General features: G+C 39.5%; 1 protein-coding gene across 4 annotated transcripts in view; it reads left to right on the top strand.

Annotated features, from left to right (window-relative positions):
* The window catches only part of FILIP1 (filamin A interacting protein 1), a 111,624-nt gene that overhangs the window by 35,716 nt on the left and 59,009 nt on the right, over positions 1 to 16,899 (top strand). For all 4 annotated transcript variants that reach the window (XM_074861893.1, XM_074861892.1, XM_074861891.1 and 1 more), the window contains one exon: positions 9,607 to 9,885. In XM_074861893.1, coding sequence (XP_074717994.1) covers positions 9,613 to 9,885 — 273 coding nt within the window. In that variant the 5' untranslated portion in view covers positions 9,607 to 9,612. The remainder of the gene's footprint in view (positions 1 to 9,606; positions 9,886 to 16,899) is intronic.

The following is a 16,899-nucleotide window of genomic DNA, read 5'->3' as shown; positions in this document are numbered from 1 at the left end:
AGTATTTTTAACTCCTTGTTTTGAAACCAGTTAAACTTCACAGAGGAGGAAGCTTTTGGGAGGTGGAAGGCAGCCCAGTCTAACAGAGGGGGTTAAATTCACCTCTCACCAAACCACCCGGCATTCATGTGCAAGCTGGTACTCTGTATCTATCAACAACTGAAACTTCCTACAAAGGAGTCACTGAGAGATATTTGGAACTTGCTCCCTGCTTTGGTTGACAGCTGAAATTTGAGATGCTGCAGATGTGTTTTTACATTGTTGTCTCTTGGAGACAATATTAGTAGAAGATACAGGTCCTCTGTATAATTTTTTTTTCATTTTGCTGTGAAATCTGTAAGGGTATTTACATCATGAGTGTTTTTTATTATTCTTATGAAACAAAAGAAGGATAAATTAGTCAAAAGTAAAATGTAGCTATAGTTGTTTACTGGTTTCAGCAAAATCAGAGCTGTGCAAATCATGGCTACCAAAAAGAATACGGGATTCTTGATTCACAATTCATGTCTCGTTAGCAAGAGACAGCAAAGTACTTCCTTTGACCCAAAGCCTGAAGTTCGCTTTTAGGACATTCAACTTTTTCTATTTTCTCACACTTGTTAAAATCCAAGATAATTTTGAAATAAAAAATAATTTTAAAGTGAAAAGTTGAGATAGATTTTGTAGAAAGCTAGTAAGAGTTAGTTTCATAATTTCCTAATTGCAGTCCCTATTTGGCCCATGGTTCATTCCCACATTAAAGTAGGATTGCAGTGACCACAGAATGACTTTACCTTCCATGCTGTGTTCCGTCAGCGTTCCATCAGTTTTAAGTATTTTGGTTGGTCATTGTGAGGATAGGGACAAGGGACTCAGAGGCAAGAGCTATGATGATTATCAGCCTGCTCCTGTCTATTGCTGCTTTCAGAAGTTTCCTGCCATCTTGGAAGCAAAAAACTCATTGTTACAGGAGCAGTGGTCTTTAGAAACTACTTATGAGACATACAGTGTGGTTACTAAGTCCACAGTATATTTGATCTTGCAGGTTATCAGCTTGGTTCTATGCTGGCAACAAAAAGAAATCACTAATGCTTACCTAACACCAAAGACTACCCATCTGCAGGAGTGAAAAATCTTTGGTAGGCCAGCTAATCTGCATCACCTCTCTTACCATTTTCCAGGCATGTTCTGGCTGTCAGGTGATAAAACAAATATTTAGTGGGTTTGGACTGAACCTAATGGTGACATTGCTAGCTTTGTCTTCATGTGAAGGTCACAGTTTGATTTTCAACTGAAATTGAATGACTCAAAAGGGCAGAAAGCTGTAAAACAATATGTGAAGAATCACGATAGGCCACAGTGTTCATCCAGCCCTCAAGGAGTGGCTGTGTCTGGAGACAGGCTCCATCAGCTGGGTGCAACGTAGGCAGCCCCTGGAAGCAGGGGCATTTCTTTCCTCTGAGAATCCATGCTTTTCCTTCAAATCAGGAGTACTCCTGGGCACAGGACACTCCAGCAGGCTGGAAACAGGCTGGGAAGAGGGATGAGTAGGAACCAACCTACTCCCATGCCTCCCTGCTCAACTGAAATGTGCTAGAAAGGCTGCACCACAGGCAGTTAGCACTGTTGCCACCTACCTTGCCCCTGGACAGTCCCTTTCAGCCCATAGCTACTCTGGAGAATAAATATCTAAACCCTTATCAGACCTAGTGGCATGTTTGTCCAGTGGTGTCAGCTGCTTGAGCTGTCTCTTCTCTATGACTCCTGTTTGTCTTTTCTGGCAGCTGGGAAGCACAGAAATCAACACGGGTAGAGTGATCACAGAATCACAGAATCATCTAGGTTGGAAAGGACCTTGAAGGTCATCTAGTCCAACCGTTAACCTAACACTGACAGTTCCCAACTACACCATATCCCTAAGCGATATATAAAAGTTTACTTTTTTGACTGAATGATGATCTAATAGCTTATCATTCCTCATGCCTCATGCATCCAAGATGTTTTTCCAGATGAAGCCTGGGAAACATGAAGCTTTGTGAAACAAGTCTATGGTACTCCGTAGTTGGTCAGCATTCATTACTCAAGTAAAAGTATTCCAGCTGAAACCACAAGTTTTCCTGAAAATGACAAAATTAATGGAATCATACCAGCATAAACTCTGTTCTTTGTAAATCTGTGCCATAATTGAGCCAGAGAAGAGTTTATCTTGGAATTAAGAAAACGGTGCTAAAGCGGCATAAATCTGCCTTAGTGATGACTGGGTTTCCTCTTTTAGTTTTGTGAAATCCTTTTCTGCTTTCATGCAGATTATACCTATTCAGAATGGCACCTGGATATGGAATTTTAAGAAATCTTTTTCTTTTCTTCTTGAGAATACATTTATGCTTATTCCTCTCATTTCTTTTTTCAAGCAAAGGAACTACTGTTGGTATAAATGTTAGTGAATATAATCCATGTGCCACTATGCTCTGCTGTTATAAGAATCAATTTTAGAAGCTATAAAGTAAATCTTTGATAAAGCAAAAAGGCTTTGCTGATCCTTGTGCTGTACCTCAACAAGTGTATCTGCTATAACTTTGCTACTTTTCTACACTATTTGCAAGCAGCATAAAAAGAAAAATTCTATTCACCAAAATAGATTAGGGAATAACAAAATAACAGTGACTTGATAGAAGAAAATAATCTGTGTCCTGCATCTAAAACAGTCACTGTATTTTTATCAGATACCCTTAACAGGGACAAATTCTCCTTCTTATAATTAAAAAGACTCAAGTTTCTTCCACCGATGAGACTCCATGTATGGTATGACAAAATGAGAGAGACACTGTGACATCCGTCTGCCACGGGGCAATTCTCCTTCCTGCACAGGCTCCTCTGAGCAATGCCATGGCCTCTCTCCGTCACTTGAGCGCAGGCAGCGGGTGCAGCTCAGGGACAAGCCCAATCTGGCAAAAAGCTTACAGGGCAGGAGAGAGCCCACACAGAGCAGTACCGCCAGGGCAGGTGGTGCAAACCCCTCTATGGAGGCTGTGTCAACAGGATGACATGAACATTTCTTCTTCAGGGCATGAAGCTCAACACACGTGCTTGGGCGTTGCTGCTCCTAAGACCTGTATGACAAATGTTTTTCCAGCACAGCAAGCAGACCAGCTGAAAGGATGAAGGCAATAGTGGTGTTATGTAGCTAGACTAGCCACAGGTCCTCTCCTACTTCGTATAAGAATTGCAGCCCTGTGGGTTGGTTATTCCAGCTGTTTACTGAGTAGAGAATTGTCCTGATTCATAAAGTATCCATACCTCTGTGCCAATGCACCAACAACAAAGGCGAGCAGCTAACACATGCTTTCACAAAAGCACACAGGTAACGTATAATGCTGTCAGAAGATCAAAGACCTTTTCTTTTTTGCTCTTGCAGATAAGTCATGATGCATATGAGGGCAAGAGATTGGTGTGGGGTTAGAGAGCACAATGAATTAGTGCTCTAGGCATGAATATTTAGAAATCCAGGAAAGTCAAGAATTGCTAAGGGTAGATATTTTTTCCATTCTTCACTGTATTAGTCATTTGGTTTAGCTCTCTCCTCTGACTAGCATGACTGAAAGAAACACTGGAGTCATCTGCAAAAGCAAAACCAAGAATGAGGTCTGCGTTCCATTGGCATGGTTGTTCGGCTATCACACTGTCCGGAGTCTGACACATGTCTGCTGCATGCAGCATCCAAGTCCAGCTGGGCAGCATTGCTCAGCACACACCGCCGCACAATGCAGCCATCAGTTCCTACCTGGTCCTGTGACAACCTCTTGTAGCAAGATTCCTTTTTGTTTCTGCAAGTCAGACAAAACAATAATAACAAACATTTGCAGAGTCCAGGAAAACATACTGGAATAACTAATAATAAGGAGTAACTGATAATAAAACTAATGATTTTAACCAGTCTCTGAGGTGGTGTGAAGAGTTGCATCTATGCGTGTTTGTCCTGTGAAAGCCACACCACTGAGACCATGTAGCCTTAGTTCTGGCTATCCAGATCCCTTGGGGCTAAATCCATCCATGCTCATCTGGGGTGGTCCTTTCTGAGGACTTCCAAGCCAACAAAGTCAATTTGGTGTCCCTATCTTCCTCTCTTCCTCACATCTGAGAAAGTGTCTTCTTTTTTTGTATTTTTGTTTGATGGTTTTTTCTTAGTATCTACTGCTTTTTAAAATTTTTAAAAATTAAAAAAATTTTTAAATTTTTCTAACTCCTCTCTTCATTTATGGGGTGTTTCAGATCTGATGGAGGTTTTATATGATTTGATCTCCATTTTGAGTATATTTGTATTATTTTTCACTCCTGATGCTATACATGGATCTGTAATCACTGGGCAGAGATTTGGCTTGCTCAGTGCCTGAGTTCTCAGCAATCTCCTCTGTATACCAGGCACTTCTGCACAATGCTTTGCTCCACTCCAAATGTCTGTGCAGTGGAGCCTCTGAAAGATACAGTTCCCGTCATACAGTTCCCAAAGCCATGGCTGAGAAACAATTCCAGTTTTGGCTCACTAATAACGCAATTGCACCAACCCTCCAATACATTGTTAGCCTGTCAGAAACCCAGCACTTTCATGTGATATCTTAATCAGTTAGATCTGCAACTGAACTCCAGACTACAAATTTATAGCCAAAGGCAACAACCATATCATGGCTGTAAATCAGTCCTTTTCTGTGTGTGCATATAACGTTATCATTTTTATTATTATTGTTATTATTATTATTTTAAGGGAAAGCACTATGGAGCCAAAATCAGCATGTCCAATTAGCAGGGGGGACTACACTTTAAGTTCAAAGAATCCTTTTGCATTATCTGATTCCAATAGCGCTAGTAATGGAGCCTAATCTAACCTGTCATTTCAAGAGCTATAGGGAGAACAAATTGCCGTCGACTGGGGAAAGGTTTGGAACACCATGCAGCCTGTCCTCTCCTGACATCCTACTCAGCAAATTCCTCACAGATTTCCTCCTGATGTTAGTAAAACTAACATAAAGGTTATTTCATAAAATCTTGTGTGGATTGCTAACTTGTGAAAACCAAAGGACCCATGCCCAGAACAACAATACAGACTCAAGTAAATAATCATAGCATTTGTCCTTTGTGGTTAAAGCTTAACAAATGAGTGAAACAGAGGAGAGGCTGAAGAGTTCCCATGCCAAGTACCAATGCTCTGAGCACATATTGAAACAAGTAGCCAATAAATGTCAAAATCAAGGTGACTGATCATATAAAGACTTCTTTGACTGGAGACTGTTAGGAAAGGTTTCCAGTTTAATATGCAATACGATGAGGGGTGGGAAGAAAAAAACAGTAGAGTTAAGTATTAAATGCTAAAGTCATTATACCAGCTATTTCTTCAGGGAACACAATCCCTTCAGCAGATCAGGAATGCTGTAAGATATAGAGACGTGATCAGGGCAGACAGCGGGAGGACATTTGTTACCAGTGTTAGACTGGCAGTATCCCCAGAAACAATTTTGGAAGCGTGGTAAAACAACAGATAGGCAAAGTTTTGGGATTTTGGTATTTACGTACTAAAATAATGTCGTACAACTGGTCAGAAACTTTTCTTCTTTATCACGATGCCATCAGAAATACAGACAGATGTCCAAAATGATAATACTAATCACTCCTTTCCAGCACACAGTATTTCAGCCAAGATCACTGGTATGTTCTGGCTACTTCACGCTGCTCTAATTAAAACTCAGTCATCCTTACAGCTGCTTCGTATTCCTAGAGCACTGCACAACAGCTGGATCATGCCGTTGATTTTGGCCCTTAAACTCTTTGGAAATTACTGTGTGAATATCAAAACTTTGGCCCTTTCTGTCACCATTTAAGCTCAAGTTCACCTGCGTCTCTGGCTTCAGCACACAACACCTTTGCATTTGGATAACATGTTGGAAACGGATCAACATCGTAACTGAAGACAGAGTAGGTGTTAGCGTTACACTGATTTTGGCAGGCTTTTACACAAAGAAAGGCTGTTAGGGGCAATGTCCCCAGGAGTGACAGACTGTCTGCCACACTTACTGTGATGTAAGACTTGCTGCCAAATAAATCTACAAGTGCTAAAGAAATTTTTAAAACGGCCAAGTTTAACTTGCTTTAGCCACAATCATATTCTAATTAGCTAGTTGATACAAAACTCCAGATCAATTTGTTAAGCTGCTCTGCTGCTGTATTAATGAATTTAAAAAAAATAAATTTGCATTTGTCCTTTGTGGACCTATAAGTAAAAGCACACTTTAGATATGCATTCCTTATTTCTCTGTTAGCATGCTTATAAACCTATAGTCAACTACTCAGTCTTTGTATGGCTCCATAAATTGTTATCTCAGCTCCCACAGGGACAGATGGATCAAAGTGGCTGTCTTGAGTTATGATGTGACAGGGTGACATACCACCTTTTGTGAAGTCTAACATATCCAGCTAAGTGCATCTGGTTGATTATGTGATGCTTGAGGTGGATGATGTGTCTCAACTAGTCATGAGTTAAATTTAAAATTAATTATGCACCTTCAGGTCTAACAGTTGAGTCATCTTACTACAGAGAAATCACTAACGCAACATGTTACTAAGCAGAATACACTGTAATGTAATGGTCTGTTTTTCACTGGAAAACATATGTAAGACAGACTTGCAATATTTATTCTTAAAACATGTAGGATGTTCTAGAGTCATGAAGCCATTCACTGTAAGCCATGAAAAATAGGTTTGGTTTAGAGATGAAAGTGGCTGGAGGCTGTGACCCACAGGGACTCAGAAGGAAACACTTAGAAAATAGAGACAGATTGAATCCCAAGTGCTCTCTCCTGAGAGGAAGCATGGTTGGAAAGTTTAAAACCCATTAAAGTTAAACAAATTGAAAAGCCCTATCTGAGAGGAAACATAGTACAATGTTTATTTTTCCATTACAAACCTGAGACTAAAAGATTTCCTGAGGTTCTCAGGTATTGTTCATGCTTATAATGGAGATCTGTTTTTAGAAAGCCTAATTCATGTGTTTAATCCAAACTGCTGATGAAAAACACACTGCATAAGCATTCAGGAAGTTAAAGGCCATTGTATACCTGTATCACATATTGTTTGGATAGGAGCAGACCTACAATGCAAGGAATCTCATCATGAAACTCTCTCATTCAAAAACATTGGGCCTAATTCTCTCCCCATTTATGCTACTGAATGAATTCCACTGAAGTTGAGACATGAGTAACCACTGATAATAAAAAGACAATCTTCCTGCTGAGTGTGAAACTACCAAAATGCAAGGCTAATGCGAGAAAGAGGTTTATAACACTGGCCTGAGACAAGTAAGTAGCAAGCCATAGCAAGCCCAGCGTAACATTAGCCAAGCTGATTAGTCAATGTATTTTAGGTTTTGCCCCATCACTAGTGAATTGCTGCTCTGAGATCCTTATCAGAAAAGTGTGTGATGTTACTGATGTTGAGAAGCATCTGTTTGACTAATGAACAAGCTGCAAACTAAATCCAGAGATGAATTTAAGTGAGAGGAAAGATTTGGAAGCAATGTGATATTATTCATTAGATCTATTGATATAAAAACTGGGCAAGTTTCAGACATACAGACCATTCTTCAGCTTTCTTCAGTCGGTTTGTTCAAATTGTAGTTGATCTAAAGCAAGATATTTCTCTGTGCACATCCTGCTTTCTGGTGTTCTTAGACTACCTTGGATAAACTGGATTTAAGTCAAAAATTAAGGTACCAGAAAATATGATCATGTACAAAAGTAAATTGGAGTGAGGCAACATAAACTCCTGATGGTTTCCCTTGCCTGTTATACAAGCAGTTTCAAATAGGATGAAGAATATCTAATTTTTAGAGGACCAACTTATATTTTACATCTGAGTTGGGCCCTAAATTCACTGTTGCCTTTGTATTGTGTATGAACAAATATCTTGATTACAAATAACAATCAAGGTCTTCTACAGTTAAACACTGAAAATAATTACAAAGACCTACTTCAACATAACATAGGAAGGTGACAGGATAGCAATATGGGTCTGTATATAAACATATATGAGTATCCTATGCACATCTGTTTAATAATGATAAGTAATGAAATGCACACTGATGAACCCACCCTGTCTTCTGTGCCATTGTTAGTCGGTGACACGGGATGAGACCTTACATGGTAAATGGGATTTTAAGGGCTATCAACCTTCCTGGCTAATCTGAAGGGTCAAGGGGGAATAAAGGAGAGAGGTGTTCATAGGAGAAGACAGCAGACAGGCAGATAAACTAATTTTAGTTGAATGTGTTGTGTGGATGACAACCTGAAAAGGGGTGATGGGTAAGAAAGAGAAGAGCTGTGAAAAGATTTGAAGATAAGGACAAGTGGTTTAATTTGATATTGCTGAATGGCATTCAGCAGAGGGAATCAGAGAAGACTGTTGTTTGATGAGGATGATAAACAGGAAGGATGATTTTCACAGCTAATGTTTTGTGTGACACCAAGGCTATGTTACTTGTAAACTAAACAGACCCAGGGACCCTGTTCTGTCCCTGGGGTCAAATAGCAAAATCCAACCATGCTCATACTACTAAACTCTCTTCTTTTCCAGAACAGGATTCATCTGGACCTGGCCTGTGTTAATTCCTGAATTGTGCCCAGGAACTTGTTGGCAGAGTGATAGTTTGCCTGGACCTGAAGTGTGCCAAGGAGTGTGCTAAAAATTTAGCAGTACAGTAGGTCAAGTGCCAGAACTCAGGAGCATTTGCTTTCACTGCTTAATTTCCTAGGATAGACATACTCTAAGAGTGCAGTGTAGGTGCTTAAGAGGGCAGAGATGTGAGCATTCAATAACCATGACCTGACATTATGGAGAAGCCCTGAGTCTGGTGGAAGGACTGCATTGATCTTGCCCATTTACCTCTTAGTGGTTTCATGCCCTTCTGTGCTCTTTTTTCAAACTTGTTTTCAACTTCCCTTTATGGCACTTTCTGTCTAATAATCTTATGCAGTATTTAGTTTAAGATGGAGTTTACCACTTGATTTAGTCTGCATTCTCCATTTTTCTTGGTTACCTGGAATAAAATCATTGTTTCCCTCAAGGAAACTATGGACTGACCTTTGTTTGTCATGTATTGTCACTCCACTCTCGTAGACAATTTATATTCAAGAAATATGCTTTTCTAAAATTTAACTGCATTCCTGTCTCTCAAGTAAACCTCATGTTAAAATATGATCTGCTTAACAACCTACTTTGTTTTGTAGCGATGAACTGTGAATGATCAAGGTGTTGACTAAAGGAAAGGGAACACTGGAAAATGTTCCGTATAGTTTTCCTACCTCACTTGCAAGTTTCATACATTTTAATTCATATCAGCATCTTGGCATGCTGAAAAAGATGGTTGCCCTCACTTTAGGACTCTCTTAAATTTATAATTAGTGCCCTGGATTCACTGTCTGCCACACACAGAGTTGTTGAAATGGTTGGGTCTTCTACTGCCATCTCTTGAGCATGACAGTATTTTTCAGTTTTAGATTGTTGCTCCAAAAGGCAGTATTTCCACTATGGCTTCTTGTAAGTAATTTTGTTTATAAATGCATCTTTATGTTTGTTTCTTTCTAGGTAGGGATGAGATCCCGAAACCAAGGTGGAGAAAGCTCGTCTATCGGGCACTTCTCCAGTTCCAAGCCTGTCATCAGCCATGCAGAGAATGAAAAACTTCAGGAGGATGCCAAGAAAAAGAACAAACCTCATCAGAAGGAAGATGAGGTCATGGTTTCAGCAACTGTCAAACGGCACTCAAAATCACCTGGACCTACTGAACGAAAGAACAAGAAGTCCATAGAGCTTTCTAAAGAGGACTTGATAAAACTACTCAGTATAATGGAAGGAGAACTGCAGGTAAATTAAACATCTTTTTACTATATTTCCTATGTATCGATTTTTTTTTTTTAGGTTGTCCGAGATGCACAGGGCTCAACTGACAGTGACGTGCAAATTTGAGGCAAAGGACCGTAAGGAGAGAGCAGGGGTAGTTGGTGTTTGACAGGATAGTTATAGTTTTAAGTACCGCTTTATTTACCCTCTCTATCTGCACCTACCAAAGCAAAATAAATTATAAACACCTGCCACAACTGATGAAGAAAGGGGGATCTGAAGGTCTTGAACACTTAAAAACAAGCAGAAAACAACAGGGGAATCAGTTTGGAAAAAGACAAGCAAATATAGTGAGTGTAATTATAATCTGTAATACAAATATTCAAGGGACAAATCTTCAAGTCAGTAATACTGATAAAAGGACTTAAGATGGCCCCTGGACCTTCTGCATATTCAGATGTTGCTCAGGGCTCAGCCAAAGCTCTGCCTGTCCAGCCTGGCCTCCAGCACTCTGCATATTCCCTGCCTTGCAAAGGCACATTAGTTTTATTTCTTGGAGTAGTGCTTGCTTGAAAGTTTTCTCAGTTGTCCCGATTTGCATGTTTATTCAGCTCAGTAGTAAGTCCTTGATGGCAGACAGCCGGATTTTGTGCTTAACTCACATCCCCCAAATTTCCATCCAGTTTTGAGGATTCTCTTAATTGCTAATAAATCACTGAGCTCTCAGGAGTCTCAGCCTTCAGGGAAAATGCGATTTCAAAATAAAGAGCTGAAACACGGTATATCAAAAAGTCACCATGAAGACTTCTGACTTTTCAGAACTTATCCCCTTTTGTGGTAGGATTGCTTGCCAAATTTATATATTCTTCTGTTTGCAATTTAATGATATTTTTCACTGAATCCATGGACAAACACAAACTGCCCAACCTGTGTGAAAACATTTATGTCTCAATCCTAGTTAATTGTAATTATTTAACATTTCATATAAGGCTTTACTTTTTCCCTGAAACCCACATTCATAACATTTTTACTTTAATTTTGGACTTGTTACCATCTTATCTCTGAAGCAGATAAGAAGTGAAGCAATTGTTTTGGAAGTGATTGTTTAATTTCTTTGGTATATGAGTCACCTGAATTGCACCATTATCACAACACAGATTTCATCTTATTAAGTATCATTCTTCCACTACTTAATTCACCTTCAGTTTGTCGAAAAGTACTTTCAAAGTAAGTAATTTTGTCACAAAGACAGAGAACAGTCATTCTGCAGTGAAAAACTGGAGAAAAAAGCAAGAAAATCTGTTGAATGCAGTTTTGCAAAGGAAAAAATATTTTCTGATTACAGAACAGTATCCATATTTCTAATGCTTCATTTTACTTTATACAAAATTGTATGTGTCATTTCCTAAAAGATGGAGCTACCATGCAGCCTCAGTGGTGAATAGAGCCAAACCTCATTAGAAATGTATCATGTTCATGTTGTTCATAAAAATTTACCCTGAAGTCACCTTGGTGGTCTGGAAAGGGGAGGCAAAGAAAGTCACTAATGTTTCCTGGGTGGCAATAAATGTGGTCTTTATTCTTACATCTGAGTAATTCTCCTGTTCAATGCATGGAAATGTGGCTATTCAACATAGTCTTACTTTGTGGGGGAGTTACACAACCTTTAAAGGACTGCTCATGTTCTCATTGTCCCTGTGGGGATGCTGGGGACAGTTGCCATCTGCACTGTAATATGGGCTGAAAATCCTCACCAAGATGATACTTCCATTGCCCTGAACAATACTTTTAGGGATATTCATACATACAGACCCCACAGAGATTTTAGGCACTGCTGAAGCTTCCCACCATCACAGGAGGATTGTGAGGACAGCCACACTGGTAGCCGTAGCATCTGTTCTTCTGCTCCTTACTGCCAGGCAGGGAAGAAAATCATTATTCTTTTTAACCCACAGGAGTTTTTAATTTCATTTCAAAAACCCCATTTTAGTTAGTTATTTACCTGGTACCCATGTTGAACCATTACTGAAGTGGGCAAGCTACAGCACTTTGGCTTGAGATGAGAGCCTGGCTTTGACACTAGAAATGAAGATGAGCCAAGGAAGACTCCAGCCAAAATAAATATTCTGGTATTACCTCCTGGCTGTCACAGTGACCTAAGGCACTGAGTAATTTCGTGGCTTTTCATTTTCAGATCTGTTCGGACATCTCTGGTGGCTGGCTGACATTTTGTTGGACTGACAAATCAGACTGGGTTTATTTTGAAGCTATTTCAGTACTGTCAAAGCAAACATTATATAGGCATATATAAGATTTTGTTTTGAGAATAACAGCAGGCTGTACCTGTAGAGCAATACAATACTTTTTTTAAGAAAAAAATGGGGTAAAATACCATGGCTGTTTACTCAGCAACCGTGAGCAGGGGAGATTTTATGCCTGTACTACCAAACACAGAGCAGAGTGACACTGCCTTGTGAACCTTGTAAACAGCGAGCTCACTCATGGGAAGCAATCTGGTCATGACAACCATGGGGTTAGCAGGGTAAACTGGTAATGTATACATATGGTTCATGTGCTTAGTTCACTATTCACATAATCTAACAACATAGCAAACATAGACCCATGCCACGTTGCTGTTGGTATCAATTTTGAGTCCTTACTTTGGGACTTGACCTCCCAGCTCTTCATTTTGAAGGTGAACATACCAGTAAACCATGGAGACATGCCCTAGCAGAGTTGTTTGTCTTCTTTTTTTAAAAAAAAAAAAAAAATTATAATGACCTCAGGTACCTTGCCTGTGCTTTAGCTTCTAGGGCCAAGTTGGACACAGCTCTGCCTGTCGTCAGATTTCCTGGCTGGGCCCTGTGCACTTACTGAATATAGAGAAGGAAAGGTTTTCATAAACGGCTGAGGTCACCATAGCCTAGGCCTTATTTTGTAAGAAAACAAAAGGGGAAAAAAATATACAGAAGCTGTAGCGATAAAAATGTATCCCAATATACATGGCAGGAGAGCTCTTAAGTACAACCTCTCTGAAGGAGAGTGGGAAACAAATGAACTGATGACAGGGATTGATTTTAAAGGCCTTATAGCTCAGTGGAGTGTCTTTTCTCTTGTGAGATCTCAGTGTTCATATAAAAAAACAGTGATTACATGGTCTTTAAACACATATTGAATATATAGAGGCAAAAAGTCCATGAAGGATTTATTCCTAAACCTAGAAAAAAAAATTCTAATTTTTAAATACTGCAAAACTGATGCAAAATGAAAACTTCAAACACCAGTAGAAGAAATTGAACCATGAAGGCATGGCATTAATTTGCCTGGTTGTTACAGTGATTTCAGTCAAACCAACATGTGAATATTATTAATTACAGAGCAACACAGACAGTATGGATCTTTACAATGATGATATAATCCTATCTGTGGTTCACAGATTTTTGTCCGACGACCTATGTATTTGTCCTGGCAGGAATATATTCCCTGTACACTTTCTGAGCAGCAGCCATTAATCTCTAGCAATACCAACACTGATTTTCAACATTTCCTGATTAGGGGCCCAAAAGGAAATGAGAAGCAGTATTCATACATGTTTACCATTCAGTCTTCTATTGCATGTTTGGAAAAAAAACCCCACACTAATAAAAGTACATTTATGAAGACAGCATCCCACTACAAATCATTGGGTTTTTCAAGAAAAATAATTTCTTAGCCAGGTTCTGTGCCTATTTCCAGATGACAGTTTAATCTTGGGAGACAGTTTCCTATATTTCACACCAATTTAAATAGAAGCAACTTTTCCACTTGAGGCCTTTATTATAGCTGGTGTTTTACTGTGTTTCTCCAATGCAGAAATGGCATTCATCCCCTGCAGCTCAGCCACCTATTCCTGTTGAGGTCCCTTGCACACATTAGGACTGAGGGAAATGTTTCCTGAGAGTCTGGTGCTGTGGAGGAGCAAAGCTCTGCTCCTCAGAGCTGGGCAGCTGTGGGGTGTAAATGAAATACATATTGAGGTATCAGCTGTACATTTCCTCTGTTGCAGGTCTGAGGATATGAATGGGCAATATGTGAAATGTGATGTCTTGGAGAACAGAATGCTAATATACATGTTATATATACATTAATCACAAGCCACAATTCCTGAGAAGTCTTCAAGCTTCCAAATGATCTAATGTAACACTGGGTTTGGACAGACTTTTGAAGGGAAACACTTTGTAGCAGGTATTCAGAGGCATTTGCATATGCTATTTGCATAGCATCCCTCCTTCAAGGGGAGACCAAATGACTCCATTGTCAAAGAAGCCCTTTCCTTTAATCTGTATTTATTTAAAACTGCATTTAATGGTTAATTTGAGTGCTCATGCAAGGCATCAGAGTGATAGCTCCCCAGGAAGGATGTCCCCCCTTGCCTGGGGAGCAGCAGCCAATGCATCCCATGGCAATGTGTGCTCCCCCTGTATCTCTGGTCCTGGCTTGAAGCCAACACTCCCCATCATGTCCATTTTGATTTGGTCTCTCTGATGAGGTTGTTAGTGAAAACATCATTCCAGGATTAAGACTGCCAACCTGGGGTTAGTAGGTTAATTGCATTTGTGGCACTGATTGGCACAGTAGGTTAATTGCATTTGTGCCACTGTGAAACTGCAGATTGCACTGGTGGCTTCATCAGCTGCAGGAGAGATTGTTGTAGGGCAGATACAGGGGCTGGTTGCTGATGGTTGAAACAAGGTAATTGTGGGGGAAGGAGCTCTCTCATCCAACAGAGCCAGGAGGAGCTCACCTTCAGGTGGGCTGCCAGACTTTCTTCTTCACCTGGGTGTATCACGAAAGGGTTAGCAGAGGTGGATGAGGGCTGTGTGTTTTGTTCTCCCTGGTAAGGTCGTTATGAAACACTGAGATACCAGTGGCTGTACATCCTGCCACAAGGGAAATCCTCTTTCTTAACAAACTGAAATAGCAGGTACCCACATGGGTATAGGTGAACTACTACCTATTGCATTCTAACATTTTTAAAGGTATTTTGCTATTTTAGTGTCTGTCTATCAGAAAACTAAGCTTTGTAAATGTAAAGAGGAAAAGGAAAATTGTTTACTGTTTCCAATTTTCTACTTTCTACTGTCTTTCCTTTTTGTATAGCTACATATTTTATTAATACACTCTATTCTATAATCATTCTGTTCTGTTCTCTTTCCCAAGGTCTATCTATCCCTCTTTCTTCAGCTTTCCTTCCCTTCTTTATTTCTCTAGTTGTGACCTTTTTCCCTATTCTCCCTTTTTGTCACTTCCTCGTCCTCATACTGCAGATGCATTGACTGACCCATTTTCCTGAGAATTCTGGACCTAAAACTCTAGAAGATCTGCTGTAAATCAAGTCCCAGCAGCTAATTCTTTAGGCAAGCCTTTCATTTAACCTTTGTCATGAATTTATCAAGCTGTGTTTTAAGATTAGGTGGAATTGTTTACCTTCAATACTCCTATTGGAAAATAGTTCCAGAACTGAAAAGCTTTAACATTTAGCAAATTTATTTCTTTTAATTTCTAGTGCAATTGTAATTATGCCTAGTGAAACCTTTATGAAATTGTGTTATACACCAATCATGCTTTGAAAATCCTACCTCTCTCTCTGCTGTGTAATGCCATGCCTGATATGTTTGTAGACAGCAGTCTCACACTCTCTGAGCCTTTGTTTTGCTGTTCTAGCCATGCCACATCCTTTTAGTTTCCTCCAGCAAAACAGACTTTCCACATCTTCCATCACCGCTTGATCAGCACCAGTTACACCCTGGATTCATCTTTCTTAACCTCTGTAGCTGGAACTGTGCATAGTGCAGTAGGAGAGAGCTCACTGGTGCCTTGTACACTGTGTTTAATATTTCTGTTTCTCTACTGATGTGGCTTTACTTGGCCTTCCCATCATTTGTCAGTCTGATTGATATAAGCCAGAGTTTGACTCTATAGCTGTAGTTATGATGTTTTTCTCTCTCTTTTTCCTCTTGCTGCAATGTGTAAACTTTCATGTAATGCCTTGAACTGCTTTTGTTTTGAACTTGACTTTCCTGAGATGTCGAAACAACTTTATGATAGCCACGTAGGTATTGCTTAGTTAAAAACACTGTACAAACTCCTATATTTTTTCTTCAGTGCCTTTCTTGATACTCTTGCATTAATATTATTAAATATTGAGCTGCCTGAAAGCTCAAGCTAGGAATATGGGATAGATAGATAGATAGATAGATAGATAGATAGATAGATAGATAGATAGAAACCAGATGTGTTTCTTTTAGGTAATAGTAAAGTCAGAAGAGAAAGTTGGGACAAGATGCCTTGGCACCAGAGGAAAAAGTACGTAACAGAGTGAAGAGAAGTTTTCAAATGGTCATTATCAATATCTCACAGTTTGAGAAGCTGAAGAAGAGCCACTGTGGAAAGAATAGGTAAAGCCAGAGAGAAGTGCATGTAGAATAGCTTTGCATAAGTGTTTATAACTGTGAAGTCTTGTTAATTGGATTGAAATAGTTTAGGATTTTCTGAGTATATTATACAGATGAAATTCAAATTCCCTGAGAGAAAAACCTTGGCATGTGCAGAGCTACAGGGAAAAAGAGAAGATAGGGTTAATGTGAGGAGGGAGAGGTGACTTAAAGAGAATGGAATGAGAGGAAAGAGGTTGGGCAACAGAAGAAAAAGAGTATAAGGAAAGGGGGAATACAACAGTGATAAATGGAGCCAAGCTAGAGACATAGAAAAGGCAAGACAACGAAGAGAAAGATGGAATCCACACTGTAGCAAAATGAGAGCTTAAAAATATGCCTAAAAATGTCTGGCGTAAGAGTATCAGTACAATGAGTTAAAAATTCTCTCCCCTCTCACTGACCCCTTGTTTGTTTGTTTGTGTTTTGCTGGTGAAACAGGCTTTTGCAGGACAAAAAATAAATTAAGTTAGGACAGACATCAGACCACAAATGCTCTATTCTATTTTCAAGGAATAATTTATAACCAGAGATTAATTTTGCCCAGAATAGAATTTTTTTTTTC

The sequence above is a fragment of the Strix uralensis genome, chromosome 3 (assembly GCF_047716275.1).
Source record: "Strix uralensis isolate ZFMK-TIS-50842 chromosome 3, bStrUra1, whole genome shotgun sequence".
Classification (NCBI taxonomy): domain Eukaryota; kingdom Metazoa; phylum Chordata; class Aves; order Strigiformes; family Strigidae; genus Strix; species Strix uralensis.
Note: the sequence above shows the minus strand (reverse complement) of the source record. Positions and strands in the feature narration are given on the sequence as shown.